The 21529-nt window shown below is 37.9% G+C and overlaps 1 protein-coding gene across 3 annotated transcripts in view; it reads right to left on the minus strand.

Moving 5' to 3' along the window:
• AKAP6 (A-kinase anchoring protein 6) overlaps positions 1-21529 on the minus strand; it is a gene marked incomplete at its 5' end in the record, with an annotated part of 374977 nt that overhangs the window by 201533 nt on the left and 151915 nt on the right. For 2 of the 3 annotated variants that reach the window (XM_082648924.1, XM_082648923.1), the window contains 2 exons: positions 18905-19071; positions 20186-20282. In XM_082648924.1, coding sequence (XP_082505050.1) covers positions 18905-19071; positions 20186-20282 — 264 coding nt within the window. The remainder of the gene's footprint in view (positions 1-18904; positions 19072-20185; positions 20283-21529) is intronic. The other variant, XM_082648925.1, reaches the window with a different exon arrangement.

The following is a 21529-nucleotide window of genomic DNA, read 5'->3' on the forward strand; positions in this document are numbered from 1 at the left end:
TTTTAGAATAAAAATAACTTCTTATAATTTTCTTTCTAATTATAAGTTGTTTGTCTTACTTAGCACCCTACCACAGTTTTATGAAACAGAGAAAGAGGTATGTTTTCTTATTTTTCCCAGCCTTACTCATCTCACAGTTTTCTGTAATATATAAAATGCTGTGACCCTTTTACATAGGAAAAGTGAACAAAATTCCCTAAGAATTAAGTCCTGAACCATTTGAATTACAGATCTCGCCAAGTAGCCAAAACGGCCACTCAATGGCTGTAATTTCTTTTTAGGAACGACAATTTAAGCATTTTAAAATGTTATGATGGGTTTAGGTAACAAGCATGCTGACTCCTTATTTTTCATTTCTTTTCTGTTAATGGGGTCCTTATATTATGGTAGATGCAGGATGCAGGAATGTCATGTGCTTTATGAAAAGGAGCCTATTTTTCTTGATCAGCGTATTTTCATCTGTCCCATTGGTCCTGTGCTTTGTCGTCATTTATGGCCACCTAACACAAGTATCTTCCAATACTCTCTGCAATTGTATGGGGCCCTGGACTCATAAACCCAAAGACTTGCTTTTCATTCACATTAGATGAAATAGCTTCCTACTAGCCCTGAAAAGAACTAAAATAGCTTGTACTTAAAGATCTTTTTATTCAAAATCACAAAACGATTATGTACATCAACTATACCTCAATTTTTTTTTAAAAAAAAAAGCACAATACAATGAGGTAGGAGGCTGTCCCTCTGCACTTTCAGCACCACTTCTACTCATATTTCCAAAGTCAACTCACTTTGCCACTCCACTCTCTTCTCCCAAAATTTTGCACAAACCAACCAATTTACTGACTCTGTCAAGCACTAATCTCCCAGGGTTTCCATGCTTCTACGAGCAGATGATGATTAACACAGTCGGGGCAGTCAGATGCAGACAGACAGTGAAGCCCACTTACCGCTCCATGCTTGTTAGGAGACCAAGATATGAAAATTATTAGGACAGGAAATACTGCTTTATGGGTTGGAGTTTAAAGACCAGGCCACATATGCTGAAACAGGTGAAGCTACTTGGAAATAACTTCCTTATCTAACCCTCTTTTGAGTCTTCTCTGTCTGCATCTGTGGTCATCATTCTCTCATCTCCAGGGGCTAACCCCACTGAGGCATCACTGGTAGTTAAGCCGCAAGAGTCAAATACTTTGCAGAAAGGAATTTACTGAGGCTCCTAAGGGCAAAGCCATAAGAACCAGAGCCTCTCCCTGACTACACTCATTTTACGCAACACTTTTTCCTTTCCTGATTTAAACTGAGTCCCACAGAATTAATGGGCAAAGAGTCAGGGGATGTGGGAAGCGGAAAGGGATCAGCAGCTAAATTAGTGCTCAATGCCAGTTGGCATGTTTTAAATGTTACCCTATGAATACTAGACCTACCAAGAGTAAATAATGAATATAAGTCATAGAAGCAATTTACTGTAGAGCTCTAGATACATATTAATATAATCTTAACATCGAAGACCCTTGACAAGATATCATACTAATTATTTCCAATAACAAACATAAAATCATAATTCAAGAGTTCAGATCCTGTATCACTAAATCTCAGGATTTAGTCACCTAAGGGTATTATCCTAGAGTTCCAAAAGTATGAAGATGTCACACACTGAATCTGTGGGGTCTATAAGGCTGGTATTTCTGCACTGAAGAGAAATTCCAGGAATCACGGGATGGTGTGTGGAAGGCACGGCCTGTGCTAGGACTGATTTTTCTGGCACCTTAATGGCTCCCACCACCACTGCCTCTGGTACCACCCAGGGTCCCTATTGTGAAGCATCTGGCTCTGAGTATTGGTGCCTCAAAGTGGCTATTTTCAGGTTTGACTTCCTGTTTTCCTTTTCACATCCATTCCTTCTGACTTCACTTGTGGATTTAGTCTTTGCTTACGACTGTCTTTGGTTTACTTGTTCACCTCGTCACTGATTGAGGTGACTCTCCTCCATTCTATGTCCCACTCAAAGCTCCTCACTGTAACCCAGTGAGGCCCCAGTCCCACACACCCACCATTGCAAGAGAACAGGGAGTCAGACTCCTACCCTGGCTGCAACTATAAGAGTCTAGAAGTGTACAAAATGTCTCTGGTCTTCTTAGCTACCACGTATGAATTAGTCAACCATCCAACTCTGACAGTACTTCCATATATATCATCTGATCTCATCAACAAGCTTGTGAGGGAGGGAGGTAGCATTATCACTCCTCCTTTGCAGATGATCACACAGGTGCAGAGAAGGGATTCTCTGACTTAATGATCCCTGGGGAAAGTACCTTCCATTTGTCTGTGGTTTATGGATATATGGACTTATTTCAAGCCCTCAGATTTCTAATTCTGAAATATATCTATTTGTCTCTATCATTATTTCTAGTCTCAATGTCAGTTCTTCCCCAGTTATGAAAATAATTGATAATATTAGTCTTGGGGGAAAAAACCTACTAAATTTATTTGGGCTTTTTCCTCCAAAGCATATTAATCACTATACCATCACTACTATATCATAGGACATATTCTTATTACAGTTTGTTTGAAATATCAATATAAACTTTACCAAATCAGCATACCTTTCCTTATCCCAAAACTATTAATAAAATTATGAAGCACTAAGTAACTAAAATGAAGTAATAGAAACTAAATAGTTGTACAGTGGTACATTTTCTCCTTTACCAGCTTTTGTAACTTTCATTAAACTTAATTGAATTCTCAGACATATTCTATTAAGGGATGATAATCTTATAGAACTTACAGGAAACAGAAAAATAAATACAAAAAGAGATATACTTTATTGAAATTACACATTTCATTGTCCTCCCTGGGAGTTCAATAACAACTATTTAAATGAAAATTAAAAATTATAGTGTTAGTACAGATGCCACACTTATTAATATATAACTGGTATGTCTAGGATGTCAGTGAGCTAACTAACTCATAAATAACCCTATTTAAAATATCAAGGAAAAAAAATGTCAAGAAAAGGCAAATTTCCAAACCCATAGTAGGTTGCTTTGTTTTTCCTTTGTCTTTTTCTTATGAAATGCAAAGCTATAAAACATTTTGCATTAAAAAGATACTTCACTTTAGTCTTATACAACTGGCCTAGATTCCATCATATCGATTAAATTTAATCATTGTAATCTACATAACCTCAGAGAATATAGATCAGTTTACAAAACTGGGCCTAACAGACTAACAGAATAAGGGACTAACAGAAATAAATAATCTAAAGAATGCCCACATAATTGAAGGACTTTGATTTCTGTTGTAAGTGTTTTGTTTACTGACAAGCATTTTTGAAAGTAGACTTTAAGGGACATATGTTGAGCACTGCAGTGTATAGAACGATTAACAAGAAATAGTTCCCTACCTTCAGACAGCAAACAGCCTGAGGGACAACTTCAATACAAAATTCAAAGACAGAATGTGATATGTGCTATAATTGAGGTACAAATGCTTTAGGAACGTTGAGAAAATTGAGTCATTTGACTTAGATGGGTATTGGGTGAGAGTGAAAAGGACTGAACAGTTAGAGATGGGCAAAGATATAAGGAGCAGAATGAGACGAGCATAGAAAAAAGGACAAGTTGAGCAGTTCTGGAGGCTAGAAGTAGGCCCATGTTGCAAAGGAAGACAAGAGGCTCAAAGGAACAATGCTCAAAAGGAAGGAACTTTATAGGCAGGCAATGGAAAACCACTGAAGCATCCTGCGTAGGTGAGTCACGGTGCAAATGGAAAAGAGGCACAGACAAGAAGGTCAAATTGGGAGGCTAGTTTCAGAACTTCATCCTACGGAACCTGTGAGCTCTGCAGAGGTTGGGGACAGGTAGGGCTATAGAAGGTCCAGGTGGTAGCAAGCAGGGGACAAAGCCTCCAGGTTCTGAGTCAACCAAGAAATTTCACTTTGGTTTGTTTTCTATATTGGGATTATGGATAACATTTATTTTGAATAAAACTATTGGCTAATAATTTATCAATTAAAACCACTAATCAGGATCAAATGTTTTGTTTATAAATTAGGGAGCTGAGGCTCAGAGACTGTTTTATTTGATAACCAAGAAGTCATGAGTGAACACCGATGAGGATAATTTCAATAAAGTGACTGTGGCTAAAGTCATCACGTAGTCGTGGTTTGATGACTTTAATAACCGTTGTTTGATGCTGCTGCTGCTGATTGTATCATTAGTGCAACATCCCCAACCCACTTCCCTTTTAGGAGGAGAAGTGTGCCTATACTCCCTAATATCCAATTTTCCCATTTACAGGAAGAGAGAGAACTATTGATTGCCTAGGAAAAGTACACACAACAGGAGTTTCAATTTCCAGGTATTCACTGAAAGAAGCTGTTGTAAGACAGCGACTGCTTAAAATGCAAGATTTCCAAAGAAATTCTATCTTCAAAATCTTTTACCTGATTTCCTTTTTGTGCATTAGCCAAAGGAGAATAGTCATTAAGCTTTTTGTGTACAACTGAGACTAAAAGAAATCTGCAGATAACAACAGAAGATGATATTTGTCAAAGGTCTGAAGCAGTAATACAACTGAAAACTACTTCACAATTGGATAAAATACAAAAGTAATTAAAAGGGAAGAAAAAACACTCAGAACATCAAGTTTACCTTTATCCAGTGATATCTTTGTTCACATCACTGTTCTCTTTGTTCTATATTACACAGTTAATAACTCTTAGCCTTCAACCAAAATAAAAAAGGGGGAAAATTTTCAATTACTGATTTACAGTAACAGTTATAAAATTCTCAATTATTCGGAAATGAGATGATTTCATTTCATTCCAAAATGCAACATTATTATTAGCACTATTTAATGATAATTTGAAGAAATACATTTTGTTTTCTGTTGTCATGTTAATCTAATTTATTTGAAAGAAAAAACTCGTGACACAAGAACTTCATGAATGAGAATGGGCAGTGGGGTCCAGAAAGATGCTATTTTATAAATATGTAATTCTCAGAAGAGTTTGCAAAGAGGAGAAACAGTGTGTGACCAGAAAAGGGGGTCAGTATAAAGCACTTGTTATATACAACAGGCCAGGTTCTGTAACCTCTGAGGTCTTAAGTAACGGGAAAAATTCCAACACATTAAGCTGGTCGGCATCGTCCTACAAGAGTCAATTTCACTGATACTATTGAGCCTGCTCAGCATTGGAATCGCAAGTTTACATCATGTGGTTATTAGTTACTTTCAGATAGGAAAGAAATAAAAGCTTTGGGGATGAGGGACTGAAAAGGAGAAAAAATCTGAGACAGACAGAGTTTTTCAAAATTCTACATAATTCAAAAAGCATAGCCCTCAAATTATGGATGAATCTGAGAAGGTTCAGATAAGTACTGAAGGTCAAATATGCTGATGAAACTTTACTAATTTCTTTCTGGTTTCACAACTGGACCAAAAATTCCCATGAGAAAGTATTGGTTTTACCGGTTTTAGCCAGACGGAACTATCCAGTGAAATTCAATATTTCCCCCTATCTATCTAATGACAGCCAGACAAGGCATCAGATGAATGACAGTAGGGAAATACATTTGACCAAGCTGTTTTGGAAAAACGCATGCATGTATGTTCTATAGAGACTCTGTTCCAGTGAAGTGATCTGGGACATTTTACAAAGCAGACCTCCCCAACCTTAAATTTCCTACAAAGGTCTAGAAGAGTATAAAAGAATATAATAAACTACATTATGTTAGCTAAACCTCATTCATCATTTACTAGAAGGATGTGTATGTACACAGATTATAGTGTACCAAATATAATATGTCAAAGATTAGGCTTTGTTAGAGATTCAAATAGTAGTATGATTTAGTTCTGTCCTTTGAGTTTATGTCAATTTAGAAACCTTTACCTTCTCAGGTTCAATCTCACCTAATCTTGTTAGAGAGCTTTCGAGCAAAGAGTATATATTTCATCAACCAGTGTGCTGGTCAGCTGCTAAGTCACATTAGATGCTTTTAATCTTTTTCAAAGCAACTCAGAATATATTTTTTTCAGCAAGTCTGTTTAAATAGAAACCAAAAAAAACAAAAAACTAACAGCCTATTAAAACAATTAACTAAGTGATTCAAGGAAATACAAAAAAAAAAGGTAAGTAAATAATATCACACTTCTTCTTTATCATATAAATTACTAGTTATTTGGGGAGAAAGAGGTGAAACAGCTCTTTTAAAGATTGTTTTATTTACAGTAAAAAGCAAGAGGCAAAGGAAATGCAAGAGAACTGTAGAGAGGAAGATCAGATGGTAAGATAGGATTGTGTCATTATTTACACAGCTAAGATAAAAAGATGAGAAGATAAAGGGGAGTGCTGTCTTTAACTTTAATAATAATATTATATCGACCAATTAAAATTTTTAAATATATACTTTTAGCTCAAATAAAGTTTAAAGCGAGCAAAACAAAGAACTTTAGGATGTAGTCGCTGCCCTGAGGACTTTTTAGTCATGGAGTGTAATCACCTTAAAAGTTAACTTACAAAAGGTATAAATGAGAGCTCAAGACAACAACGGAAATGGGTCACAAGGCTGTGTGTGATTAATCACCAAATGTATGGTACAAATAGTAAATACAATATAGTTTAGAAGGAATAGCAATCACCTAGGACTGGAAAGTTGCAGGAAATCTCTATTGAGAAGGTGGGATTTGAATCTCACTCTTGTTCTCCAGTCCCTCCTCACTCTCAACCCTCTCTCTATTCATATAATTGCCTCACTGACTAATCACATTGACTTTGCCTTTGTTCTAAATCCTTTGGCTTCCTTCCCTCTTTACCATTGCTTACCACTCAATATTCTTTCTTTCTCTCCTATCTCATAAGACATACCCTCCCTTCCTGAAATTCACAGCTCCACCTGACTCACTTCCTCTCCAACATCTGAATCATTGTGCCAATTCATCTTCTTTCTCATCCTTCTTGCAACTATCTTCTTCAACCATCCCTTTTTAACTATTCCTATTCTCTAACCTATAAACATGCTAAGGTCACCCCTACCCCATGAAAATTTCCTTTTAACTACATTCCTACTATCCCCTGGTTAACAGCATTCTGGGAGGCAAGAGCTGGGAGTTTCACTATTGAGCATGTATATTCTCACTTAATCCCCAGTTGTAATATGACGTCCTTGCTCTCAGTTACCCTAGACATCCCTCAAGGTTCTATCATACTTCTCCTTCATTCTCACACAATAGGCTTTTCTTGTCAATATCAACTTCCAAGGCTACAGCTATTAAATCTACATGGACTTCCCTATCAAATTATCAGTGGCATTTTTCACAGAATATTAGAACAAAAAAATCTTACAATTTGTATGGAAACACAAAAGACTCCAAATAGCTAAAGCAATACTGAGAAAGAAAAATAGAGCTGGAGGAATCAGGCTCCCTGACTTCAGACTATACTACAAAGCTACAGTAATCAAGACAATATGGTACTGGCACAAAAACAGAAATATAGATCAATGGAACAGGATAGAAAGTCCAGAGATAAACCCACACACCTATGGTCACCTAATCTATGACAAAGGTGGCAAGAATATACAATGGAGAAAAGATAGTCTCTTCAATAAGTGGTGCTGAGAAACCTGGACAGCTACATGTAAAAGAATGAAATTAGAACACTCCCTAATACCATACACAAAAATAAACAAAGTGGATTAAAGACCTAAATGTAAGGCTGGATACTATAAAACTCTTGGAGGAAAACATAGGCAGAACACTCTTTGACATAAATCACAGCGAGATCTTTTTTGATTCACCTCCTAGAGTAATGAAAATAAAAACAAAAATGAACAAATGGGACCTAATGAAACTTAAAAGCTTTTGCACAGCAAAGGAAACCATAAACAAAACAAAAAGACAATCCTCAGAATGGGAAAATATTTACAAATGAAGCAACTGACAAGGGATTAATCTCCAAAATATACAAATAGCTTATGCAGCTCAATATCAAAAAAACAAAAAACCCAATCCAAAAATGGGCAGAAGACCTAAATAGACATTTCTCCAAGGAAGACATAGATGGCCAAAAAGCACATGAAAAGATGGTCAACATCACTAATTATTAGAGAAATGCTAATCAAAACTACAGCGAGGTATCAACTCACACCAGTCAGAATGGCCATTATCAAAAAATCTACAAACAACAAATGCTGGAGAGGATGTGGAGAAAAGGGACCCCTCTTACACTGTTGGTGGGAATGGAAATTGGTACAGCCACTATGGAGAACACTATAGAGGTTCCTTAAAAAACTAAAAATAGAACTACCATATGACCCAGCAATCCCACTCCTGGGCATATAGCCAGAGAAAACCATAATTTGAAAAGATACATGCAACCCAGTGTTCATTGCAGCACTATTTACAATAGCCAGGACATGGAAGCAACCTAAATGTCCATCAATAGAGGAATGGATAAAGATGTGGTACATATATACAATGGAATATTACTCAGCCATAAAAAAGAACGAAATAATGTCATTTGCAACAACATGGATGGACCTACAGATTGTCATACTGAGTGAAGTAAGTCAGACAAGGAAAGACAAAGTAAGTGAGACAAAGAAAGACATCTATATTGCCTATAGATGGAATCTAAAAAAATGGTACAAGTGAACCTATTTACAAAACAGAAATAGAGTCACAGATATGAAAAACAATCTTAAGGTTCCATATCTGTTTTCCACAGATATGGAAAACAAACTTAAGTCACAGATATGGAAAACAAACTTAAGGGGGTAAAGGCAGGGGAGGGATAAATTGGGAAATTGGGATTGACATATACACACTACTATATATAAAATAGATAACTAATAAGAACCTACTGTGCAGCACAGGGAACTCTACTCAATACTCTGTAATGACCTACATGGGAATAGAATCTAAAAAAGAGTGGATATATGTTTATGTATAACTGACTCACTTTGCTGTACACCTGAAACACAACATTGTAAATCAGCTATACTCCAATAAAAATTTTTTTTTTAAAATCTATGTGTACTGTCAAACCTGCAACCTCAGCATTGATCCCTGCTCCAAGCTTCAGGCTTACATTTTCAACTGAGTGTTGCACATAACTACACAGATAATTTTTTGGCTTCTCCCATCTCTAAATCATTGTTCTCAAACTTGCCTGCACTTTGGAATCACCTGCAGAGGTTACAAAATATCTCTGCCCAGGTTATACATCCAGATATTCTTATTAATTAGACATCTGTCCTACCTCAGTTAATAGTAACACCATTCTCCTAACTGTTCATGCTCAATTCCTTTGAATCATCATTAACTATTCCCTCTGACCTCCATTCCCTCAATGCCAAATCCTAATATTTCTTCTATAATATCGCTTCTACTTTTTTCTTTCTATTATCATGGCCACTGCTTGAATTTCACTGCCTTTAGTTATTATACTAGTTTCCTAACTCATTGTCAGTCCTTCCGCTCTCATCCTACTTTTGCCATCTGTTTTCTGTGGCTAAATCCAATCATTAAAACAGGGGTTCCCAACCCCCGGGCCATGGACCAGTACCAGTCCGTGGCCTGTTAGGAGCCGGGCCACACAGAAGCTTCATCTGCAGCTCCCCATCACTCTCATTACCAACTGAACCCTCGCTCACAGTACTGCCTGAACCATCCCCCCCCTCCCCCTGTCTGTGGAAAAATTGTCTTCCACGAAACCGGTCCCTGGTGCCAAAATGTTGGGGACCGTTGATTAAAAACGCTAAAGGCATACTAACAAAACACAAACTCTTCAGCTGACATTCAGACCTCTCCAGTACATAGCTCAAAGCTTTTCAGGCTTTATTTTCCACTAGGTCCTCATCCCTTCCCATAAACACATGGACACTCTATGTTCAAAAGAGCCAAACTATTCGCTGTTCACCATTCTCTAGATGTCCCTCATATCTTCCTTTTTTCCATGCTTTTTACCATGTTATTTCCTCTACCTGGAATGCTCTCCCTTCAGTATCTTCCTACTAACAATTTGTCAGAATATTAGAGACCTCCACAAAAATCCATCTTCTCTTAGAGCAAAGAGCTTTCCCAGGCACAATCAGATTGAAATAATGTCCCTTCCCCCAATTTCCCTATTTCTTATGTTCCTATCTCTTATTATAGTATTCATCACACAGTCTGCCTTAATTTAGAATTATATATGTGTGTGTCTTTCTCTACTGCTGGGCAGTGAGCATGGAGAGGAACAGTGTCCTGTCCAGAGCTATGACATCACAATGTAGTTACGTATTCAATATTTATCGATTTTAAGGACGGATAAGAGCAGTGTAAGTAGAGAGAATGGGAAAAGCCCTGGGCAAAAGCAAAGGGAAAAGGCATTTGGAAGATGGTGAATTAACTAGAACATTAACGAAATGAAACAGTGACATGAATCTTGACTAAGCAGGTGGAGTCCAATGACAGGGTAAGGAATTTGGCCTTTACGCTGTCACATACGGATTTCAAAAAGACTTTGAATAAGCCTGAGTACCTAATATGTGTTTGGAGCCTAAGTTTTTTATCAGTAAAGTAAAAATGACAATAGAAGCTACAACTGCTATACTGTTGGGAAGAATGAACGAGACGATCCAGGTAAAAGGCTTGATACAAACCTAGACCATAGTAAGCCTGCTAACTATGCTAACCCCATTAATAGAGTATGTTAGACACACACACACACAATGGTTATACAATAATGTCTAAGATGTCAAAAATAAAGACAGTTTTTCTGGCTTTGCATTCCACAGCTAGAGAAAGGAAAGAATAAGATAGAAAGAGCAAGAGACATGAAAGCATTAATGTTCATGAAGCAACTTAGGCAGATGAACTTCACTGGATACATACTTCCTTCTTTTATCTTTCTCTTTCTGTTCCTTCTCTCTCTTTTCTTTCCCTCTCTCTTTTCCTTTGTCTTAGCCTCTTGCTTTAGGCTTCCTTTTTCCCTTTCCCCTTTCTCACACAGAAAGATCCATGGTCTTGCTTAGCCCTGCAGGGGGCAATGCTAAACCAGTGTTGGCCTCTGCAGGCCAGATAAGTACAAAGATGAGAAGTCACCACTCCCACCCAACGCAAAATGGCCTGGAAGCCGCAGTGAGATGGATCCCTGGACTCTGGCCCAGCAGGACCTCTAATCTAGTTAATGTTTGCTGAGAAACGTAAACCTTCATTTTGGCACAGTGGGAGGTAAGACTGGTGATGTTCGGTGAGGCCTGGCGGCAAAGAGCACTACAGTACACTGAAAAAATATCTCTGTCTCTGTTAGCATCAGAACCACATAAATGGCTATATTCCAGGTAATTTCCGAGGAGAAGGAAAAACCAGAATGTGGACATCTCAATGCTTTTTGACCTCACTGGATGGGAGAGATACTCTGGGTGTGAGAACAGTTAAACAAACTTTTGGAGTATTCAGGGTGTTGAGTGCAGGTGTGTGTACATTTGAAAACTGCTGTTTTATAAGAAGTCCTAGGTGACTCAATAAACACAAGAGCCAGAGCAAAGTAATCCCTTTAGCAGGGCTCTCCCAGCTCAGACGCTCCCCTGCCAGAAACAACACATTCTGGGGAAAAAGTGTAAATCACACACTGAGGTAATTGTTCCACACTTTCAAATAATTTACTTATTAATTTTAAAGTGGTTTTTTGAAGCAATTCTGTATCTTGCCTTCTTTTTTGTGCTTAAATACTTACAGATTTTTAAAAAAATGTTGACCTCCACTATATATCAAAAAGTACCTCTAAGGTGTTCAACTATATATTATCTTCAAAATAGATCAGGCTGAGTTACAAAATGTGAGTTCTGCCAGTAAAAGAGTGTTGCTTTCTGCAGAATGTAACTTTGCTTCTAATACCATGCATCTCTGCAACTCTAGTTGTTACGGATTCAGAGATTAGGCACTCTTTGACTAAATAGGGAAAAAAAAATAGGCTACCTACTCTTGCCAGTGACATTTCCCTGTGTTGATTAGAGACACCAAAGAATTTCACTCCCAGAATCATCCAGCAATGGAAACACAGTACGAAAAATCAAGATAAGCTATGGTTTTATACATCATATAGACCATGATAGGGCTGACCATTAGCTGTCCTTTGACTTAATATATGTTATATCATCTCAATCATTTTTTCAGTCACCTAGTTACAGTGGCAGACTACTAAAAAATTTCCTCATCTTGGGCCCACCCACACATCTGATAATATGCAAATTTAAGTGCCTCAAGGAGATTAGAAGAACTATCTTTTATTCGATTCCATCACAAATTTAGTAACCACAACTGATCTTCAAAAAAATAACTCACTTTTGTTTCTGTCTTTCACAAACATTTTTGAAGAAAAGTTGCCCTTCTATTAACAAAAAAAGGACTACTGAAGAATCCACAGTAGAAGAAAGAGCTCTCCTTAGGTACTGCATTTCAGTACTGTTTATATAGTTTAGCAGGAAAGGAACTGGATACTGGCTTTTAGGAAGAATTCTGCAAGGAAGAGGTGGAATTGGTAATGCATTTACTACTCATTTGCTTGCATCAAGAACTCCATTCCATTTCAATCTGCCAACATCCTAATTAAGATGATCTAAATCTTAGGTGATCTATTATTCTAGATCTAAGATAGCCCAATCTACATTAGACAAGATGTTACACTGTGTGCTTACACTGAGACGATAAGCCCACTGAGCAGAAAAGCGTGTCTTCCCTCATGTCTGACCTGGCACTGGGCAGAGCCCCTCTGTCAGCACTCAATAAATAATGGCCAGGCCTTTGCCTGTTGTCTTTGTTTCTACTACTTTAGGCCCAGTTTAAGCTTATGATATCATTTCTGGTTCCTTTGACAACATATACCTGTGCTCCTTTTTTTTGCATGAGGAAAAGAGAAAAGTATCTTAAGTAATTCTTTATATATGTCAGTGCCAAGTGTATGTGGGACTAACCATATATAAATGCAATTCCCATTCAATATCTTAAAGCTGTTTCTGAAGATCCTATATTAAACAGCATGCAACTACAAAAGCATTTGAGCCAGAAAAGAAAAGAATGCAGAGACAATGCTTTGTCTCACCAATGCTTTGGAAGAATCAGGATCAAATTCCGTTCCAGGATAATAATATCCAGCTGCACTGTTACCCAAGAGATACTATATAACACAGAGAAAATTATCATATAAAGTCCTCCCTAAATCAGCCTCTTTCTCTCCCTTCAGTTAAAGAAAGTTACCCATAACTCATTAGCATAAATACTAGGTTAAGACTTGGGTGTCTGGTAAACAAACAGAAAATATGTGTTAGTATTAGACTTGCCCACTCTTGACATTCAGTGAAAGGCTAGGTGGTCAGTGACATACCCAAGTTAGAGTACCCACAAACGTCCCTTCTCAGCCAATATCTGAAACTGTCATTCGTAGACCTGAGCAAACATATTTAAGAAATGTCCTTAACCTTGTTCTTTTTTTTTTTAAAACATCTTTATTGGAGTATAATTGCTTTACAATGGTGTGTTAGTTTCTGCTTTATAACAAAGTGAATCAGTTGTTCTTGTGCTATTGTTAAATAGATAACATTGATGACCTTCACAGTCTGATATCCATTTCCAAAGGGATGACAACTTCAATCTAAGAACCTCAAAGAAGCCAGATAAAATAAGCACAACCCTAGAGTTCAAAGCAGCTAAACCCTCTATCTCCTTTCACTAAGGAAGTGAAGATCTTGGTTGGAACCCAGGCTAGGTCACCCTTCTAGTAGCTATAAAGTTCTCTGAATTTACAATAAAGTCTTCAAATATTCTTTATTTTGGAAATGTATATATTTCCTTAAAGAGGACAAAAGAACCATTGTTATGTGCTTTCTATGATGCAAAGTTCGAGATGTCATGTGGGGAAATCCTGGCCTTGATTCTAAGACATCTGTAATGATGGCAAGCTCTATAGGTAAAAAGTAAAAACAGAGGATAAGTACAGTTTAAAGGAGGCAATGTGCAAAATTTAAGAATGCTTCTTTCCTTTCAGGATTTTTGTTTTTTGCCTTGAGAGGTCAAAAAAAGAATGCACCCTTTGTTAGGAGTTAGATATTCACTGTGTTTTGAAATCCCTCCAGCTATACACCATTCATAAGTTTAACATACTGAAAAAGCCTAGTTTAAGGTGATAAACTTTCATCAATCTATCTTAAAATAAAATATATAATTACAAGCATACTTTCAATTCTTGGATATGCATGCCAAAGCTCTATTTCTAGAATTGGTGAATTTTGTTTTCTATTTCCATGTATAAAAGATCTCACAATCCTGGGAAAACACTTTTTTTAAAATGAAATACAACAAATAAGGTATGCTGCCGAGTCCTGGGGGAGAAGTTTCCCAGAGTCTTTGAATTTCCTCCTATCCTCCTTCTTTACGAGATTTCTAAGACCAAGTCATTTTCTGCAGTCTCTCAAACAAGGTAAAAAAGAAAAATACCCCCTAGATATATTCCTTAGATTTTCTATTATGCTTCTCAAGTTCCCAGTAGCTTCTGAAGTAAACCTAAGATGAATTCTGGAGTTATTTTTTTTATTATGTTTTAATTTTAGTTCCTCTTTTAGGACTAAGATGAAATAGATGATCATAACTGCTGTGCTAGGAGATGCATTTCATGGCACAATTCGTACATGACCTGCTCAAGGTCACGTCACAGAAAGAGGGCCGACATGATAGATAAAAAGTTGAATCCAGCTTTCAGTCTTGGTGAACTCCAGGGTTTAAGCTTGCTCTATTTGGTGCAATATGGAAAGAAAAATTTCTGTTTAAACAGGACAGATTAGATACATTCTGTTTAGGGACCTCACTCGGCTTGGATAGTGTCAGTTAGAGACATACGAGGAATTACTGCTCACATCACTGATCATTAAGGGTCATTTTTTGTCACATCGTGAGCCTTGGGTAGATTGCGGCAAGCTGGCCTAATCGTGGCCCAGAAGATCCCAGGTCTGTCCTCTGTGCCCATCAACTTCACCCAGGCAGAAATCCTTCCCTCCACCCTCCATTTAGAACATCAACCCCCCTGCAAGTCTCTCCTTGATACTCCCACTTGGGGGTAGTTATTTCCTTCTCCTTGTGCTCATAGAACTTTGTACCTACCTCTACTAGAGTATTTGTCAGATTCTATTAGAATTATTTGTCTGTTGTCTCCACCACTAGAGTATGAATTCTTGCACATTTACCCTCATCTCAGACTTACTATATGCCAGGCACCCCTTAATCTGCATCACAGTTCCTTGAGGTGGATGTTAGCATTGCCTCCGTCATACAAATGAGGGAGCTGAGGCACAGAGAAGTTAAGTCATTGCTAGTTAAGTGTCAGGAGTTGAGCTCAGACAGTCTGACTTCATAGTCTGAGCCCCTCCTGTTATTCCTTGTGCTTGCCCAAGGGACTAAGGAAGGCAGTTCATAAACATTAAGCAAACAGAAGGAATGACCATTCTGATTTCTCCTCAGTTTCCTAAGCTTAAATTTAGAAATATATTTTCTTTGTCTTAAGTTGATTTCACCTTCACCCTTGACCATGGATGAGTTCATCTGTCCTAAGAAAATTCAACCCAAACTGGGGAAGAGAGAACTAGCTGGGAGGCAAAGGCCTGGGGTGTGGCCAGCTCTGTCACATCCAAGTCTTAGACTCTCACACCTCCCTCAGGTTCTACATCTGTAGACGCCCACAGAAGCCTCTCCTCGTAGCCGCTTTTAGATGCACCACACTGTGCACATAGCGTGACATGAAAATGCTTTGGAATAGTAATACTATTAACCAGAAAAACTACTTATGCTATTCTTTGTAGACTGATGTGACTCAAGAAAGACATTTTCACTTGGGAGATGATTCAAATAGAGAGGGTTTTTGTTGCTGTTGTTGTTTTGTTTTGTTTAGAACTGAGACACCCAAATCATTAAGAATCAGATGTATCTATTTTTCCTCCTAATATCTAAATTCACATCTCAAGTCCCTTCAGATCAATGGCATATATTCTACCTTTTAAATCACTTTGTAATTCTTGCATTTTACATATATTCTTTATTTTTCTGGTTAAAATAATTCTAACTCATTGTAGAGACTTAGAAAATTCAAAGACATTTTAAAATATAAAATTGCATCTTATAGGTCTCTTCCAATGTTTAAAAATTCTCTTCTAAAACATTATTTTTAATGGTTATGTAACCTTTCATTAGGATAAGATGTAGCATAATTTAATTAAACAGCCCCTGTTTTAAACATTTTGGTTGATACCAATTATTTGGTATTGTAAGTAACAACAGGACATTCTTTCACATTGTGTGAGGATCCCCGTTATGTGAGGATCGTATAGCACCGTAGGAAAAGGGCCTTCTTAGAGCCTATGACAGCCGGTTTTCTGGGAGCTTGTGGAATGCAGATTCTGGGGCCCTTCCCAGGAGACTGACTCATTTGAGGCGGGGCCTGGGGAAGGTGGTCCTCTTTTTGAGAAATGTTGACATTGCCTCTCATTTAATAATACTTTCTCCCCATTTGGCTCAGTTATCCTCTTTACTTCATCTCAGCATCTCCCGACAAAATGAGCTCATTTAAAAGTGTCCAGTTCAAACTGGCCCTGGTGAATAGAGCCACTCGTTTTCAACACAGGTCTTCTATTAACGCAGGTGATTGCACCATCTCTGCAGCTCCACTTTGGTGCCTCCCCACCCTCACCCAGACTCACCGCACTCACCCACCCATGCTCCACACCAAAGCCAAGGACAGGTTTTTAGGCTGCGAATCAATGCTGTCGTTTCCCTGCTCACTCCCAAACCCTCCCCTTTGTGCCCACAGCCACTCAGCCTCCCTTGCACACTCCCCACCTCCCCTCTAGCTGCACAGCCTGCTCACAGAATGCCACTTCCTCAAAGAAGCGCTCCCTGATGCCCTGATCTAAATCGCTTCTCCCAGTCCAACCTCTGGTTGCTTCCTTTTCTTTTCTTTCACAGCCCATCATGGTTTCTAAAAGCATGGTTGTTAGATTTAAGTCTGTCACCCCACTTCACCACAAGCTCCGTGAGACAGGTACTGAGGCTGATTGTCCACCACCATGCCCCACCTTGAGCAGTGCCAGTAACAGGCAGTGCTCTAGGTGGTGTTGAAAATGGGCTCGGGGGCCAAAGGGCTCAGATTCAAATCCTAGCTCTGCTACCTGTGTGACCTTAAGCCAGTTACTTAACTTCTCTGTGCCTCCATTTTTTCCATTGGAAATTAGAATAGGACTGCCTTATTTATAAGGTTTAAATAGTTTGTTGTGAGAATTAAATGAGAGAATACACAGAAGTACTGTAGAACAGTGTCTGGCATGTGGAATGCATCCAATACAGGATAGCTTTTAAAAAGTAAGCACTCAGTTTATTTTTGTTAAATAAATAAAACACAACAAAGTTTTTAGTCGTGTCCTTTCTCATCATCACTGCCCCCTATCCCAGCCAAAGTATTAGCCCAATCAACTTCTTCCTGCAGTCTGCTCCTCGAAAGGGCTCCACTTCTGCCCTGAGAAGTCTGCTGAAGACACTCTCCATTCCCTATGATTAGTTCCAGCTTTGATCCTTTCATCACGTCACTTCCTAAAATATGTGTGCATGTGCCAAGCCACCTCTCTTCCTTCCTTCAAGTATTTTCTGAAATGTGACCTCCTCCATGGAACCTTCTTTAAAGGGAACTGAGCTCATCATTCCATCCTCTGTTTCCAACAAATAAGTTCAAGGTTGTTGTTCGAGATTCCAAAGCTATAAACCACCTAAGTTTTTCACTGGCTGCGTGGCCTCACCACTGCAGGGCAGATTGGGTTTCTCCTTGCCTGCACTTGAGAATGTGAGGCTCAGAGGGCAGAGGGTTTGTTTAACTCGCTCTGTATACATTTAGCCCAATGCCAATCCACATGGGGACTGAATAAATGTGACTTGATGATGATTTAATTACTTTGTCCATGCCAGGAATAGAAGCCATGAACTCTTAAATCTGTTCCCCCCATGTTACAGTATGTTTCCATGCTTAGTCTATTATGAGACTGGTTTTCTGCATCAACTTTCACAAAAGAACAAATACAAAAGAAAAGAGAGATTGCAAGAAAATATCAAATTAATAAAATTATCTTCTACTTCATGAGTCCATTATCTTCTACATCATGAGCCCAAAGATACCTTTAGAACAGTGGTGCACTGTATCAGAAGGTGCCTCATTTAAAATGTAACTGCATACGCTTTACGGATTATTTTGTAAATCTAAAGCAGATAACCAAAACATGTCAATATTCATTCTTAAAGTACTTGTATTCGGTGCATGCACCATTGTGGAGAACTTACACTCAGAGCAAAAAGATTTTTAGCAAAGCATATGACCTTCTTCTCACTACAATGACCATCCCCTAATTAAGCAATGCATCTGATAGTCATTAACAGGAATGAGATAATGAATCACTTTCTCTCTTCTTTGTTAATTTGCTGTAACCAAGCGGCTAATGGATGTCAGAGCTGAGTGATTGCACTGATTATAGTGATTTATAGTTGCAACAAAACAATTTAAAACCATTCGGATTATTCATGTTAAAGATGCTTTATGTTTTGTTTACTAAATGTTTTATGTCCCCCTTTCTCCTACCCCTAAAGTACTTTCCCCCTCCTACTCTGCCACTTTTCACAAAAAGACCCCTTCCTGGAAAACTTGAAAGTTGTAGGCTTTTTTATTGTTTTAAACTTAACCATTTCATTTTGTTTATACATACCTATACAGAGAGAGATATATAAAGTTTACCCAGTAAAAACGAAAAGCCTTAGGAGTAGAAAGAAAACTTCAGTGGTGCCTAGTTCAAAAGAAGACAGAAGTAAGAGGAAATAAGACAAACTTCAAGCCACTTACCTTGGGGCTTCCCGTCCCTTCCTCACCCTCCACAGACACATCAGTAGCCAGAATCGCAGCTTTGATGGTATCCAGAGCCCTGAGAATCCAGCTGTGTTGCCGTTTGATTTGCCTCTGTAGCTCCTTCCATTGACTTGCTATCATCCGCAGCATGTCCTTTAGTCCTTCTCCAAAAGGAGGGGAAAGCACAAGTTACGAACTCAACTGCACTTTTACCCATTATTGTTTTTCATTTAGCAAATTAGATGGATATTTCTAACAATAAACATAATTTTAAGCAACCATTACCATCACCTGCCACTCAGAACAGAGGTTGGGGATTTCTGACTTGACAGAAGGCATAAGGACACAAAAATGGGATGACCACGTAGATGCATGGTTTGGAATCGACTTAGATTTAATATATTGACTAAAGAAATGTATATGGAACAAAAAATCACGATACATAAAAATTATTAACACCACAGCTTCACATTCCAAATAAAAGGCCCTGTGTGTATCTGTGTGGAGACTTTATAATGATCAGAAAATGTATGGAAATAGGTAAAGTTAATTCAACCCGAACTATAGTAAATGGGCCAGATTTAAGACAGCAGTCTTTAGTGTTACCACATCAGATTAATGCTGCTCTTTTCTTATTTAGCTGTGGTAACCTCAAAACAAGTGCCAAACTGTAATTCATCCTGTCTTATGGTCTTTTACTACCAGGATAAGTATAACCAAATGACAAAACTATTTCTTATTTATAATCTGTTCCTCATAAATACATTAATACTGGAGTAAGAATTGGTCTAAGGCCAAAACTCTGCTAATGCAATGACCAGCAAAGAACATGCAAAACGTTCATGTGTGTGAATTGGCAGGGAAATAATCAGGTATCTCTAGACTGCCTGCCTTATATCTGTAATGATATCTATAAGTACCTGAATGCATATGCATTATAACTATAGGCACAATTCTCCTTCATTATCTTAATGTTATTTCCAGAGCACCTACATCAAAAAGCATGTCAGTGAAGTTTTCAGGAATGTGATTTCAATTGAAACTCAGGCGAACACCAAGCCCCAAATGAACAGACCATTTGGAGGCAGTATTTCATCTTACAAGTATCACAGCATTGTGTGCAGTATATGAAACATTTATAAATCTTGAAGGTCAATCTGATAATGTAAATATTAATAATACATAAGGAAGTGAATATATGCAGTAATTTACAGCAATGCTTCTTCATTCTTAATAGTCTGGAGACATAAAGACTTGCAATATTTCAGGAGGATTTACCTGCTTTGTGAGATGCAATAAGCTCGAGAAGTTGGAGTCCTTCCTCCTCCACAGCTTCCTTGAGAGCACAATGACTGTCTACATTCAACTTAAAACTCTGCAAGGAAAGATACGAGCATCAAAGCCTGGCAAGGCAGTTAAAACATCCATACAAAATGACTTGCTACTTTTTATCAAGAGCCACACAGTCCAATTTACTCAATAGACAAACTAATTGGCAATACTAAAAGCTATTGATATTTGGGATCTGGGCTCAGAATGTTTCCATTAGGTTAGCAGAGTGCATCTGTTTGGAAACAGCTGACAAATCTAGAAATTCATTAGGTTTTTATGAAAAGTCACATCCCGTGGGCTATATCAAGAGTAGCAGTGTTCTATAAAATATACTGAATTTCTACCAGCACATATGAGCTCATTTCGTCACTTTTTAGAAATGTTACTGATAGCACTATTTATGAAACCATAAGAAAATTGGCAACATAAATTATATTAGCCTTATGTGCACATATATAAATCCATTAATATAGTGGGGTTTGATTCAGCTGTTTCTCAGATATCACACAAACCACAGGATTTTGAGGTGGATTCAGGTGCTGTAGTGAGGAGTCCAATGGTTTTCAAATGTTTGAATTTTAAGTTTATTCCTTACAATATGACATTGAGTTATAAATGAATATGTCGAGTACATCAGGGGCATTTTTCGCTCATGATAGTCATCCAAAAGACAAAGACCGTTATGGATGAATTGCAACTCAGAGCCATTTCTTTCAGGAAGCCTTCCCTAATGCCTTACACAGAATTAATTACTCCCCTCTCTCGGCTTCCTCTGCTCCTTATACCTGCTTCTATTGTAGAATTTATCATACTGAATTCTGCTTTATTCCTATACTTGCCTACCAAACTATAAGCAAGAAAGAACTACAATTGAAAGAATCGCCAGCTTGACATTTATTTCCAACTCATGTCACATACGAGGTGTTCAATAAATGTTTGCAGGAATAGTGGATATCTGCTGAACTGGATCAATAGGACTCTCTCAAGGGGAAGGTTTCCATTTAAATATTTCAAGAAACACAGATGGTTTTCCAAAGATTTTTCCGTCTCTGGAATGTTATAAGGTGTTCCAAACACAGGAGGTCCAATGGAGAGTAATCATAGTGACCAATCTGTTGAATCAATGGTTAGTCTTCAGGGTGAAAATCCATTCCTCGACTTGACTAATTTGAAAAAGTATGGATTTTGAAAGACTATGTTCCACATTTCGGCTTCTCCGTAATAGGGCTCCAAAGTATACAATATACTTTGCTCTCACTAAACACTCACTGAGCAATGGCTGCATGTACT

Source organism: Grampus griseus (genome assembly GCF_964374135.1).
Source record: "Grampus griseus genome assembly, chromosome: 2".
Lineage (NCBI taxonomy): Eukaryota > Metazoa > Chordata > Mammalia > Artiodactyla > Delphinidae > Grampus > Grampus griseus.